Source organism: Toxorhynchites rutilus, chromosome 1, assembly GCF_029784135.1.
Source record: "Toxorhynchites rutilus septentrionalis strain SRP chromosome 1, ASM2978413v1, whole genome shotgun sequence".
Taxonomy (NCBI): domain Eukaryota; kingdom Metazoa; phylum Arthropoda; class Insecta; order Diptera; family Culicidae; genus Toxorhynchites; species Toxorhynchites rutilus.
The window spans coordinates 14,763,109-14,778,984 of NC_073744.1; the positions used below are offsets into that span (position 1 = coordinate 14,763,109).

The 15,876-nt window shown below is 40.7% G+C and overlaps 1 protein-coding gene across 1 annotated transcript in view; it reads left to right on the forward strand.

The window, feature by feature from the left end:
• The window catches only part of LOC129763235 (tyrosine-protein phosphatase 99A), a 279,440-nt gene that overhangs the window by 117,412 nt on the left and 146,152 nt on the right, over positions 1-15,876 (forward strand). The window contains exon 3 of the mRNA XM_055762109.1: positions 2,058-2,224. Within this exon, the coding sequence (XP_055618084.1) occupies positions 2,058-2,224 (167 nt within the window). The remainder of the gene's footprint in view (positions 1-2,057; positions 2,225-15,876) is intronic.

Consider the following 15,876-nt stretch of genomic DNA (forward strand, 5'->3'; position numbering starts at 1 on the left):
TAATTGTGCTCCCGTGGCCGAGTGGTTAGCGTCATAACTAACATGCCGAGTGTTCGGGTTCGATTCCCGTTCTGGTCGGGGGAATTTTTCGTCAAAGAAATTTCCTCCGACTTGCACTGTGATCACGCGTATTCTAGAGCTTGCCACTCAGAATGCATTCAAGGCGTGTTATTTGGCATAGGAAATCTCAACTAAGTACTAATAAAAATGACGCAAGTAATACTACGTTGAGACGGCGAAGTTCCTCTAGGAACGTTAGTGCCATTGAAGAAGAAGAAGAAGAATCCTTCATAATTATGTCTTTTCTTTGAATATAATTGAATATGATCCAAATATTTCTATCGAAACTTTTCCAGGCACTATTTCGTTCAAGATTTAAAACATTATATTATGAAGTTAATCTTTATTTATTACTACATTTAAAAAAAAGGTTTTGCTCACAACCTTTTTGCGCGCGATGATAATTTGCCTGATGAGTTCGTCGATGCTGTTTGTTTATGCTCATCCTGTAGTTGCTAATTGACCGTTGACTAATTGTTCTGAACTCTATTGCCTGTTATTTATTGTCGTCAAATCTCTTAAACTCAAAATAAATACCGAACCGTAATTAAAATTGCTCACTATTTTTTTTACTTCTTTTCCTATTGAATAATTTTATTATCTCATTCCTTCTTTCCTCGTATATCCTTATCGTCTATATAGTATGTTTACACATCTTTTCTTTCGTTCTATTGTCTCACTCATTCTAACTTCTCATCTTATCTATATGTCTATTTGGTTTGTTCGGATAAGATGGCGTGGGAAGAGACGATCATAAAACATGTCTCATTATGTGACAATGGGTTTGACTCCCGCGTAGCTGTATCAAGACAATAATGATCGTTCGTACCACAACACCGCAAATTTAGATCAAAGTAAGTTCAACCTCTCTCGGAAAAGTGTTGTCAATTCATTCAGTACTGAAATTATCTTGCGTTCAGGGCAGAATGAAAAAACAACCACCCCTCCAGAACACTCAGAACACTCAAAATTTATTCATTATCATATGATTGATCTGTTGTCATTTATATTCTGCAGTCGCCGCTGATGAATAATAATACCGAGCGAACCTTCCTTCCCACGATTTTCACAAACACACACATTCATCAATCCATCCCCAAAGTAGCAGATGCCACCATAATCGAACAAAAATAAAATCAAAAATAATATTTTATTTTAATTTTCTCTACCAAAACAAAGCCGAAGCTTAATTCTTCGTGCATTCTCCGCTCCCGCCATCCATCGCCGCAAAAGCTTTCCGGGGGCGGAAGATTGCGCCTGGCGGTAATTTCGTAGTCCTCATTTCACGTCCGCCAGCAGTAAAGGAGCAACAACGCGAAACCAAACCAAACATACAATGGATTCTGACTGATTTATGTGACGCCATGATCGATCAACATCAGCCAGCCATCAGGAGTAAGTGAGCACATCTCTCTCTCTCCTGGCGGGAATATGCACGTTAGCCTCCGTAATATCCGTCCCGGTGACGTGCTCTCCTTTCCAGGTGCCAATTAAAGGCCCCCCGTCATCGAAATCACAGCAGTGGAAATTGTTCAATATCAATAAAATGTCATAATTAAAATTGCACCGCACTTTCGGCTGCGCGCGCGTTTTGTCGTCGCACTGCCGAAATTGTGCAATGAAAAACATTTTCCCATCAAATTGTGAATGGGGGAGGAATATCTTTCAGCAATTTGAGTTCGGGATAGTTTTGCAGTTTTGCAGCTCTCGTTTGTGCTTTTATTGTTCGGGAAAGTTTTCACTGCACTCCTCCCGCATCGTATAAAAATTAATAAATACAAAAGCAGAGCAACGAATAAAAAAAGTACACACTCAATGCAGAAATATTTCGCCGCCAAATAGCCACTGCAGAAAGCAGTTGAAGAACAGTCAAAGCGTGAGCAGCGCACTAGGAATGCAACAACCAAACACACATATTTCATAACCAGTTGTGCTTTTTTTTCTCGTGTTTTTAATCCTCACTCTTCCCCCATCTCGCCCACGGGTTCTATTTGCAGATATTGAAAACATTCCGGTAGTGAAATATGTGGCCGTCGCGGGACGAAACGTTACCCTCAGCTGTCCCGGAGTCACGGAGCACTCGCTAGTGGACACGCTGGTCTGGCGAACCACGCAAACCATCGCCTCGTACACCAACGGACTGCCGCTGGACAGCAGTCAACGAGTAAGTATTTCCGAAGGGGGCAGAGGGTGGTCTGAAGCATTTGACACAACTCCCGATTTGTTTTTTGTTTTTTGGTTTGTGTAGAGATTCGTAGCTTGCGTGTGACAACTCATAACCGAAAGCAGAAGGGTAGTTTAGACCCCAACGGAACTGATCAAAACCAACGGGTTGATGTTTAGAGCTTTAGTGATGTGATCACGGAAAGAGTGTATAAGTAAACCACTGTTTGGTTTATTGAAAAATCCATGAACTCACCTCTGATCTTACTTATTAGTCTTTTCCAGGGTAAGGGAGAAATGCACAAAATGCGCCACCCATAAATCTTTTTTTTTTGTGTTTCCAGATTTTTCGTTATAATAAAGGGTGTGTCACATCAAAATGCATCACGGAAAAAACGCTGTAGAAATTCGCCCAGTAGACCGATCCTTTTGAAAATTTTAGACAGTAAAATAAAAACTATTAAACAACTTTTGGCATTTTCTTTTTATTCATACTTCGAGCCCAAGCCCGTATGCTCGCACCTTCCTCTTTACCCCGTCCATAAGGTTCTGTACAACGTCAGGTTGTAGTTTTTTTTTGAACAGAAATCCATTTTCTCTTGAAGTCCGCCTCCGATTTGACAACTTTTGGGTTCTTCCGGAGGGCCTGCTTCATAATCGCCCAATATTTCTCTATTGGGCGAAGCTCCGGCGCGTTGGGCGGGTTCATTTCCTTTGGCACGAAGGTGACCCCGTTGGCTTCGTACCACTCCAACACGTCCTTTGAATAGTGGCACGAAGAGAGATCCTGCCAGAAGATGGTCGGGCCCTCGTGCTGCTTCAATAGTGGTAGTAAGCGCTTCTGTAGGCACTCCTTAAGGTAAACCTGCCCGTTTACCGTGCCGGTCATCACGAAGGGGGCGCTCCGCTTTCTGCAAGAGCAGATCGCTTGCCACACCGTGTACTTTTTGGCAAACTTGGATAGTTTCTGCTTGCGAATCTCCTCCGGAACACTGAATTTGTCTTCTGCGGAGAAGAACAACAGGCCCGGCACCTGACGAAAGTCCGCTTTGACGTAGGTTTCGTCGTCCATTACCAGGCAATGCGGCTTCGTCAGCATTTCGGTGTACAGCTTCCGGGCTCGCGTCTTCCCCACCATGTTTTGCCTTTCGTCGCGGTTAGGAGCCTTCTGAACCTTGTATGTACGCAGGCCCTCCCGCTGCTTGGTCCGCTGGACGAATGAACTTGACAAATTCAGCTTATTGGCGACATCCCGGACCGAACTTCTCGGATCACGTCTAAACTGCTTAATACGCGCTTGTGATCTTTTTCACTGACGGAGCATCCATTTTTGCCGTTCTTCACCTTCCGGACGATGGTTAGGTTCTCGAAGTATTGTTTTAGTACTCTGCTGACCGTGGATTGGACGATTCTCAGCATCTTACCGATGTCCCGATGTGACAACTCCGGATTCTCGAAATGAGTGCACAGGATTAATTCACGAGGCTCTTTTTCGTTCGACGACATTTTTCCAAATTTACGAAAAATTGACAGTGAAGCATGGCCAACGTGATCTATACACTCTTATCTGATTATAAGCGAAAGCTGAAGATATAATTCCTAAAAATTAAATTTCTACAGCGTTTTTTCCGTGATGCAATTTGATGTGACACACCCTTTATAGTACTTTTTAGCAATGATATCAGTTTTAAGTATTCTAATGATTTTTTCAACATTAAGATATAATTGTTGAATTTCATGCCATCTCGACTAGCCATTGGCCGCAACATCTCTTATTGCAGTGAAACGTTGTGGGTGTATAAACATTGGCCATTGAATAGGCAAACCAAACGGTACATTTTTTGGACCATTTTTTATTGTCCCGTATTTTTATCTATCTGTACCGTGTTTTGAGTATTTGAAAAAAAAAATGTGTCTTGCTGTACTGCCCGATTTGTTCGGAAACATTAATCGGCTTTGTTGGAAGAAACAATGTTGCTGAAGTTGTTTTTATTTTTGATAATTTTATTAGAATTCTTCAACGTGGTAGGGGAGAAGTACTTTCGACTAGCGAGGAGCAAACTGTTCTTAAAACTGTAGTTCATTTAGGTGAAACATAGTATATTGAATTTATTGAAACTGTTTTTTTTTATTCTCCGTTTGAATACATTGAATAATGGAAGGCTAGTCTTGGAGGAACACAATATAATTATATTAAAGTTCATTCGTAAACGGTCAGATGTTCAAAGCACCGTATCTCCATCATATTCTACGCAGTTAAGACTATCGAAAGTTTAAACCATTCTGTAACCAAAATATATGCATCATATCACAAATCAGCTAATGCTGCTCAGCGTTTTGAAATACTTTTTCTTATCATCTCCATGGTCAAAACAAGCTGCTGGCGGGAATAACAAATATTTTTCATTCCCGGACTCATCCTTGTTTCATCCTGCGCAGAGTAAGAAACATAAACAAAATATTAAGAGCCTAATTCTGCGCATTAAAAATACTCTTTCTCTGAGAGTCTATTTATTTTAATCACTTCAAATAAGTCACATTCAGATTCTAAATACTTAAAACTTACTGAATTCGGATAAATTTCGGATCTGCAATACTTTTTTCGTTAAATTGGGGGAAAAGAAAGAATGTGTTGCGTCTTAGCGTCATTGCTAATAAGAACAATTTTTTTTCTGTATAACTATTTTTTTTGGTGAATTATCGAGAGATAACAAAGACAAAAGAACAATCTAACTATTCAACAGTATTGATACGCACAATCAATAGTCAATTGGTGTAAACAAGACGAAAGTGCGCAGAGTTAGGTGGAGTTACGGTAGCATTAGTAAAAAAAAACAGTTCAAATAGCCGAAAATAATTTGTTTGATAAGTGGACAATGATCGAAGAAGTTATAATTAATGAGATAAACATGTGTAACAAAGAATTCGGCCAGTTGCAAATCGGAAGGTGCAGATGTTCACAGAGATGGAAAACGAATTTTTAGAAGATAAGAATTCGTGAAGATAACCGGTGATAGAGCAATTCCACTCCAAGTCAGCCCCGATACTCTTATTTTTTTTTTTTTCAAAATTTGTACGTATGGCGGCAGATACCAAAATCATTATTGTCATTATCAGATAACCAATTTTTTTTACGACTGATTTTTTATGAGGGCTGTTTCGCAATATGCTGTCGGAATTGTCGTTACCAACTAACTCTTAACATTTATTTTTCTTACTCCTTTGTCCACACATTATTACCATCAACTTATTCCATCTCGTTCCTATTCTTATCTCCTACTGCATAAATCCCAGAACGTTGTAAGCAAAGATCTTAAAACATATCTCAACATGTTTCTGAATTTATCTTCCACGAGGCTAAATCCTAAATAAACAAAGTGGACGATAATGATCGTCTGTGCCACAACAATGCGAACGCGCCTCCGTTACTGTTTTCAGTGGTATAACTATTGACCATTGACACCGTCATCAGAATTTCATTTCTTTTGGGTCTTTGAGTTTGGACGACTGTTCACACATTCTTGGGAAGGTGAACAGATATTGTGTTCAATTTCAGCGATTATTTCGCATATTTCGCATTTCGTTGTTAGGGGGGCAAAGTGGTCAGTGGAGGATTACTACTGACAACGTTCTGTTTACTAAAGCTGATATACCTTATCACCTTCTGCCCCTAAAGGGGTTTCTTTTGTGGTTTTGACCCAGGAAAAATCTGCCACCCCAACCAAGCCTCATTTTGAAAAACGTTATGTGTTTCCTAATATATTTTTGTACGTATGAGAAAATTTCAATTACGATTCTAGATGAATAGGCCTAGCACATTTCAAACAAGTACCTACTATTTCAATAATGATTTATACAAATTTGGCCAAGAAAACACGCATGAATCTATCCCTTCTAGAGTGATATGTGCGAATGACCACCTTACCTCCTCACTAAAAATATGTTCGATTTTTCCACTTTTTTTCTCCAGTAATCAAAAATGTACTATTTTCAATTTTCATAATAAAAACCGCTTACTATCTTGAACTACAATAAGTTGAGCTACAATATTCTTCGAAGAACGGGAATTTTAGTGGTATGTGGAAACAGGAAATGGGCAGGTACCTTAGGGTGACCACATTCCCCCCAGTTCCCCTACCTATCTCTACGAACAAGGAAGAAAAAGGAAAATAGACATCAATATATATTTACCTTGATCAATGCATAATGCAGCCGATTTTTGTAATTTTCTTTATAAAATTCGAAATGCGTCAAAATGTCGCGAAAGCTAGGGTGCGGTGAAACTGAAATTTAAAAAAAATCTTAAACTAAATATAACAAAACATAAATCGCAGGTTACAATTAACATTGCTGAATCACAGTATTGTAGGGGTAACAATAGATCTTTAAACCTTTCACTACGGCAGTGTGCTCCATCGGAGTGCTACCGCTGTACGAAGCACTGCGCCGAATAGTATGCATATCGCGCTGGTGTGATCGATGTGCAGTATCATCCTGATGTCGTCTATAGACGATGCTCGTAAAGAAAAGGTTAAAAGATACCGTAGAAAACCGCTTTCTGAACATATATAATATAAATATTGTAAAAATTTTGTTCTACATACAGGGGGAATTTAATAACAATAATAAAGACTGTTTCGGAGGCAAGGGCATATCTAAGATCATTGACCTTTCTTTGCTAAAATAATCACTCGGAATCCAGACGTTTGCTTGAAATATGATGTACGGCAAAGTTGTTGGAAAATCAATGACTTATTTTGGAAAAAAATAACATGGAGACATGTTTTGAGTTATCGAAATTTTCAATATTGAGTTCAATTTTAAAAAATTTCAAAATATTATTTTTTCCTAAATTGTTAATTGATTGCCCAACAATTTCGGGTAACGATTTTTTCGATAGGGCGATTGGATACGCCCTTTTAAAAATCAGTCGTAGTTAAAATTGGTCATTCAAAAATGAAAACTTAGATTTTGGACAGTGGTAACAACGTTGTAAAATTTTAGAAGGGTGACACGACACGATTGTTAACGACTACAAAATTATATCCGGCGAGGACAAGCGTTGCGGAACAAACTTTCATCTTCAGTTTTCGCCGAAGAACACAGCTCTCACGCTGCACTTTAAAGCCACCTCTAACCCGGAAACAATCCACAGCATTCTCTGCGTTTTCCATTCTTCAAATGTTAATAGCTTGTTCTTTCGGAAGCTTCGAAAATTTCTTCCAACTTCGAGAAGTTAAAACTGTTGCCTACCGTAGTTTAAGACTCTTCTTCTGCATCCCTTTATTTTAGCATGAAATTCGTTTGGAGTACAAAGCCCCATCAAAAGCACTTAGACCCCTATCGAGGATATTCCCAACAAAGCACACGCAAGAGCAAGTTTTCAAAAGCAGCGCACTTTGACACCACTTTTTACCCGAAAACACTGCTCGAACTCACGGAAATCAAACGGAAATCGAAATTAAGTTTAAGGGGCTTTAAAAGAACCATATCCATCGGTTTTATAGAAACAGGGGAACATTGTTTATTGATGATCTATTTTTGCCCTCGCGAGAGCAATACACAAGAGATTATTTGTTTCCTTATAGTAATGCAGCAATGTACTGTCCATCGCGAACACTATCGCGACAGTGAGTAGCACATTCGATTCCAGACGATTAAATATTCGTTCCTCGCAATTTTTGCACAATTCTTTACAACTTCAATTTACATGTAGGGACACATAAAACAACAGAACGTGCGTGTTACTCATAAATATAGGAGCACTCTCGTCAGACGGCATGAAAGGTGCTCCCATCGAACAAAATTGTACCGCTGTTTGCTTTTTCTTCCATTCGTTCTATGTATCATGCACAATTTCTGTAAAAGCTTTCAACATCAGGAAAAAAAATTAAAAATATCAGCTCAAAATCTAGATGCCTGATTGAAATATATTTTTTTTATTAATCCGATTATTTTTACAGGCTCAGTTACATAAGTTTAATGGAGCCAAACTCTTAACTATATTTCAACTAGCATATATCAACATGTTGTTTCCTTAATTCTATGGTTAATGAAACAGGAAACCGATTACTCGCGGTCGACTCGAGTTTAAAAGGGTGACACATTTTCATTAGGAAAAGGATGGGATGTAAGGAGATGTGTGTTTACACTCGCACTCACATTCACATTCACATTCACATTCTCATTCACACTGACACTTCACACTCAATTCTTAAAACTATCCTTACATTTAATATGTGTTTACAATTTAACTTATTCTAATGTTAGTAGGAAGGGAACCGATAGCTCGCGAAGGACGAAAAGGAGGGGAAAAGGATGTATGAACAATCACACTCGAAGATCGATAGCTTTAAGGAAAACATATATATGGGACATGTAATCAAGGTTTAACCGAGCCAACACATCTCTCACCGGCACATTGGACTGCTTTCCTCCAGCCCGAAGGGAGTTTTCTAAATTCGATCTGGCGACAAGATACAACTCGCACGACCAAACAACGTGTTCGATGTCGTGGTAACCATGGCCACAACCGCAGAGATTGCTGTCGGCAAGATTAAAACGAAAAAGCAGCGCGTCTAACGAACAGTGATTGGACATGAGTCGGGAGAAGGTGCGAATAAAGTCCCGACTCAAGTCCAGACTTTTGAACCACGGATTGAGGCTAACCTTAGGGATAATTGAGTGGAGCCACCGGCCCAATTCATCTTCGTTCCATTTGCGTTGCCAGTTAACGATGGTATTTTTACGAACTAAAGAATAAAATTCATTGAAGGCGATTTGACGCTGATAAATTTCGCCTTCAATTGCACCTACCTTTGCTAATGAGTCAGCCCTCTCATTACCCGGAATTGAGCAATGTGAAGGGACCCAGACAAAGGTAATGACATAACAGCGTCTGGATAAAGCACTCAAAATTTCTCGTATTCTCTCAAGGAAGTACGGCGAGTGCTTTTCCGGCCTCACTGAACGGATAGCTTCGACAGAGCTCAGACTATCCGTTACAATGTAATAGTGTTCAACAGGTCGTGAGGCGACGCTGTCCAGCGCCCAGTGTATTGCTGCCAATTCAGCAATATACACTGAGCAAGGATACTGAAGACTGTGTGAGGTGCTAAAAAAATTGTTGAACACTCCAAATCCTGTGGACTCATTCATAGAGGACCCATCAGTAAAGTACATATTATCACAATTGACACGCCCATACTTTGCTTCGAAAATCGTAGGAACGATCCCCGATCGATGATAATCTGGAATTCCATGGATATCCTGCTTCATGGACAGATCAAAATGCACAGAGGAATTGATGTAGTCAGGAAAACAAACACGGTTGGGAATATACAAAGAAGGATCAACCTGCATGGAGACGAATTCATGATATGAGCTCATGAATCCAGAATGAAAATTTAGCTCGATCAGCTGCTCAAAATTTCCGATCACCAATGGGTTCATAACCTTACACCGGATGAGGAACCGAAGAGATAATAAATTGAAGCGATCTTTTAGTGGGAGTACGCCTGCCAAAACCTCGAGGCTCATGGTATGCGTTGAGGGCATACATCCCAACGCAATACGGAGACAAAGATACTGAATTCGCTCGAGTTTAATGAGGTGTGTTTTGGCAGCTGATTGAAAACAGAAACTGCCATACTCCATCACTGAGAGAATAGTTGTTCGATACAACATTATAAGATCTTCGGGATGGGCTCCCCACCAGGTGCCGGTAATTGTACGGAGAAAGTTTATTCTTTGTTGGCATTTTTTACTCAGATACCTAATATGGGCCCCCCAAGTACATTTGGAGTCGAACCAGACCCCAAGATACTTGAATGACATAGCATGAGTGATCGGTTTACCCAAAAGTTGAAGCTTTGGTTTTGCTGGTCTATGCTTCCTAGAAAAAACCACCATCTCTGTTTTCTCCGTGGAGAATTCGATCCCTAGGCCAATGGCCCAGGTTGAAAAATTGTTCAAAGTATCTTGTAAGGGTCCTTGCAGGTCGGATTCGTTTGATCCTACGACAGACACCACTCCATCATCTGCAAGTTGTCTTAGGCTGCAATTTTGTGTAAGGCAATTGTCGATGTCGCTTACATAGAAGTTGTACAAAAGGGGGCTTAAACATGAGCCCTGGGGGAGTCCCATGTAGGAGACCCGACTTACTGTCGAATCCCCGTGAGAAAAATTCAAATGTTTCTCACAAAGCAAGTTATATAACATATTATTCAATAGAGGCGGCAGACCCCGAGAGTGTAATTTGTCTGACAGGACCTCTATTGAAACTGAATCAAAGGCCCCCTTTATGTCCAAGAATACTGAAGCCATTTGTTTTTTTTCGGCGTAAGCCATTTGAATTTCTGAAGAAAGCAACGCAAGACAATCATTCGTCCCCTTGCCCCTGCGGAACCCATATTGTGTATCTGAGAGTAGGCCATTCGTTTCAACCCAACGATCAAGGCGAAACAAGATCATTTTCTCCAACAATTTCCGTATACAAGACAGCATTGCTATTGGGCGGTACGAATTGAAGTCGGACGCGGGTTTTCCGGGTTTTTGAATAGCTAAAACTCGTACTTGTCTCCAATCATCTGGAACAATATTATGTTCCAGAAACCGATTGAATAAATTCAACAAGCGATGTTTCGCCACATCAGGGAGGTTTTTCAACAAGTTGAACTTAATTCGATCCGATCCCGGAGCACAATTGTTACATGAGAGCAGAGCAAGAGAGAATTCTACCATCGAAAACTCATAATCAAGATCGCACCTATCTTGTGGTATATTTCGAACAATTTTTTGCACGGGAACGGAATCGGGACAAACCTTTCGTGCAAAATTAAAAATCCATCGATGTGAATATTCTTCGCTATCATTCGTTGAAGAGCGATTTCTCATGTTTCGAGCCACTTTCCATAATTTTTTCATTGACGTTTCTCGTGACAAACCTCCCATGAAATTTCGCCAATAAGCACGTTTTTTCCCTTTGATCAAATTTTTGAACTGATTCTCAAGGGCTAAATACGTTTGAAAATTTTCAGGAGTTCCACGTTTCCGAAAAGCTTTAAATGCATTCGATTTTTCTATATAAAGCTTGGAACATTGGCTATCCCACCATAGATTGGGAGGCCTTCGGGAAATGGTGGAACCTGGGATGGGTTTCGTTTGAGCGCGAACTGCGCTGTCATAGATCAAACGAGAAAGGAAGTTATACTCCTCCAATGGAGGTAAACCATCTCTGGAATTGATGGCTAGAGCAATCGCGTCCGCATATTTTTTCCAGTCAATGTGTCTTGTGAGGTCATATGCCATGTTTATAGATTCAGAAGAATTCGACCCAATGGTGATGGAAATTTTGATTGGCAAGTGATCACTACCGTTGGGGTTCTGGATTACATTCCACTTGCAATCTAACGATAGTGAATTCGAGCAAAGCGAGAGGTCAAGAGCACTTGGGTTAGCAGGAGGTTTAGGAACACGTGTTGTTTCCCCAGTATTCAAAACGGTCATATTGAAGCTGTTACAAAGGTCATATATCAACGATGAACGATTGTCGTCGTACTGTTCCCCCCAGGCAGTTCCGTGAGAGTTGAAGTCTCCCAAGATCAATCGTGGCTCAGGAAGAAGTGAGCACATGTCAACAAGTTGCTTGCGGCTAACCGCAGCTCTCGGAGGCCAATACAAGCTGACAATACAGAGGTCTTTTCCTCTGATGTTTGCATGACAAGCAACAGCTTCAATCCCTCCAATAGGTGGAAGGTCAATTCGAAAAAATGAGTGGCACTTATTGATCCCCAATAGCACCCCTCCGTATCTGTCATCACGGTCCAAGCGTATAATATTGAAATCATGGAAAGAGAGATCATCTCGCGAAGAAAGCCAAGTTTCGGACAGAGCAAAAACATCACAATTGAATTTATGAATAAAAAATTTGAATGTATCCAATTTAGGGATGAGACTACGACAATTCCACTGTAAAACAGTGATATCTCCGACCTCTCTATTTAAATTAGACATCAAGAGAGATAATCATTGCAAGGAGGGGCCATGTTTGCATCAATTGTTGCAAAATTGTCTTTAATACTGGAAGCATTGAGATGACAATGGTTCTGATGGAGTCGGAAACATTGAAACACTTGAAGATTTGATCCAGAAGGTCAGACAACTTTATAAATCCCGATTGGGAAGTTGCACTGGACGAAAAAATAGGGACAGTTGGGGTTTTTGATGTCCCCTCGAGTGCTGGGTCATTCGAAGGTGAACTATTCCCACGGAAGCCAGGAGGAACCTGATTTTGCTTGTCCGCGGCACTCGATTTTTTAGGCAAGCTAACAGGGGGTATCACCGCGGGGACTTGTTCTTGAACTTTGGGAGTGGTCACATTCTTGCGCCGGGGATTCCCTTTGGAAATAAACGGTGTGCCCCCGCTAGCTGTGTCCGCTTCCATTTCATCAACTGGCAACGAGGAAAAAGTATTGTGTGTTGAGATTGGTTGTTGTTGTTGTTGGGTCAGTGGAGAAGCGCCCTTTAAAATTTCCGCAAATGTGCGCTTTGAGCGTTCCTTTAAAGAGCGCTTCTGTTTCTCCCAGCGACTCTTATAAGTTTCACACGCTGAGAGCGCGTGTGGAGTTCCCCCGCAATATGGACATTTATGCTCAGTCGCACTGCACGATTCCCCCACATGTTGCTCTCCGCAAGTTGCACAGCGCTCCTTGTTGGCACAATAATCTGAAGTGTGACCAACTGACTTGCATTTGTTGCAAGTCATGGGCTTTGGCACAAAGAGTCGCACCGGCAGTCTCAATTTGTCCACCATAACGTAGTCAGGGAGAGCGGAACCAGCAAAAGTTACTCGAAACGAGTCGGACGGCGTGAATTTAGTTTCTCCCCCTTCCTGGGAGACTTTGCCTAATTGGCGACAGTCCAAGATCTCGACTTCCATCGAGGGGAGCTTCTTGAACTTTCCATTTCCTTTTTTAATAAATTCACACGTCAGACCCGTTTCTGTAATCACTCCCGCAATTTCTACGTTATGGCAGGGCACGAATGCGCGATATTCTAAAATGAACCGCTTGTCGACAACAATAGCGTTAGCTTGCTTCCGATCAGCCACGACAACACGCAGTTTGTTCGGGCGAACCTTGGAAATTTCGACCACGGAGGAATAATTTTTTGTCAAATCTTTCATGATCTGAATGACATTCAGAGATTTTCCTTTAGGTTTAGGTCGGAAGAAAACAACCCATGGGCCAGTTCCAGTTGCATTTTCTGGATAAACCTTGACACGGGGTGGAGACACAACAGGAGAGGAAAGCGGGGTCGATTGTTGAGCGGAAGCGGAAACAGCAGGGTTGGGTGGCGTGATCGGGAGTTCAGCGGGAGCGGGAGCGTGAGGGGGAGCGAGAACGGGAGTGGGAGCGAGAGGGAGAGCGAGAACGGGAGCGAGAGGAGGAACGGGAGCAGGAGATTGAGGGGGTGAAGAGGAGAGGTTTGCAAATTTTCTTGAGGGGGGCTTGTTTAGGTGGGTTAATTCCTCCCCCGAAAAGACTTCTTCTGAAGGGGGAACGCGTTTAAGCGACTTCCCACCTCCCGTAGATGTGGAGGGATAGACAGTGGATTCAATCTCCATGTCAACGGGTTCTCCGCATTCTGCCATATAAAGTGGCAGATGTACAGTTTTTCAGTGATTTCTCTATCTTTTTTTCTGATTATTTCTTAAACTAAAAACCTTAATCTAATAAAAAATATACTTATATCGCACACCCGTGCGGTTGAATTAGAACGGTTCCCAGCGAACCGCGTGTCGATCGTACAGCACAGCTGCAACGGTGTATGGCTCCACAGTGCGATGATGATTTCGATGACGATGATAAACACGCCAGCACACAGCGCCCGCGATGCAGGTCTTCTTCCTTCCGCTTTGTTTGCTTCACACTATTGCAGTCCAAAAATCCCGTTTGGGTGAAACAATTATTTCACCAGCAGCGAAAGTAACGGTATCACAACAGTATCACAAGATAACGGTATCACCAGACGGGAGAAAATACACCCGGCGGCCTCGACTTCACGAAGACGAATGATTGAAATATGATGTGAAGCAAAGTTGTTGGGAAACCAATAAACTAGCTAGGAAAAATAATATTTTGAACGCAGTGTAAAAAGATCATACTAAGAGATTGAAATTAATATTAAAAATGTATATATCTCAAAACATGGCCCCTTCGATAGTTTTAAAATATTTTAATTAGAAAACCCTTTAAATTTACCAAATTTTGACGTATAGTGGTGCCGTGTCGAACTCACAGAAATGGAGATATAAATTTTCAAAAATTTCATCAATGCAAAAACGTAACTAATTAAAAAAGAGTGCTATAAAACATTGAATCCAAAAAACAACCAACATATTTTTGTTGGAATTAAAAAAAACATTTTTGAGAAAAAATAATTTTAATTTCCAAAATATTTTTAAAAATCATAAAATAATTTTATTGAATGAGTTTTTTAACACGTTCGTCGCCCGTCACCCAGATATGGGTGTCACTTTCCTCGTTCATATTGAATAGGATTTTTAAAGGGAATTCGATAGAATAGGCACCTATAGTTTTTTTATTAATTTATAGTACGGATGATTTGTACTGCAGATTTGGGCGAAACCCATATAACTTTTTTTTTTTATCCAAAATATATATTTTATTAAGGCTCATATGGCGTCAGCCTAACGGGGGCCGGGAGTTCAATATTTTGACAATGTTTGCTTAGACTATGTTAGTAATATGTAATCGATTACTCGCGGTTGACTCGAGGTTAGTATTACAAGTGTTCTCATAATTGGTATGTCGCAGTCTTCGATGCTCTGTACGTGTGCCCGACACGGGATACTTCCTATTGGGATGCAGCTGACCATTAATTAGCAACGCCCCCCTAGTCTGTACCCCATATCTAGCGTGGTGCGTCTTTCTCGACTCGAGGAATCCAGGATAGAATGGTCACTAGCCGGCGCAATCATCAGCTCGTGTAGAGTTGTCATGAGCGGTACAACCTTTGGCTCTTGTTGAATGATCAGTGGACTGCACAACCTTTGGCCCGTGTATCTGTAAAGAGTGTGTGTATGTATTCCCGCGACTAAGTAAAAGTTTATCGATCGGATAGGAGGGATATGAAACAGGGACACAACGAAGGAAACATCATTAAACGTTGACATTGGCGTTTCTGAGGAACAGGTATAGATGAAGCAGAAGATCAAGATCACGGCTACCTAAGATATCCCGGACGGGGATATCCGATTGTCTGCCTTGTGCTCTCAGTGCTCTAGAGAGCTGAGAGCGACAGTCACCCATATAACTTTGGCATGTGCTATTTTTGTCAATTCATCTTCAAATTTTGAAAAATATTGATAGATCATGTAAAAGTTGTGTACAAACTCGGTTCGATTCTCATTTAATAATTTATCCGCAAGTTGGGCTCCACAAGAAACTCAGAAACGTCGTGTTAAATTTATTTGATATTCTTCAATGAAAACATAAATAATTTCATTCGTTAACCAACGTTAACCAAACATTATAGTTTTCAAGTGAGAAAATTTTCGAAATTTTAATTTAAAAAAGTCAAACAAATTAATACCTTTAAAATATATAAACTATAAAAAAGGTTTAGAAT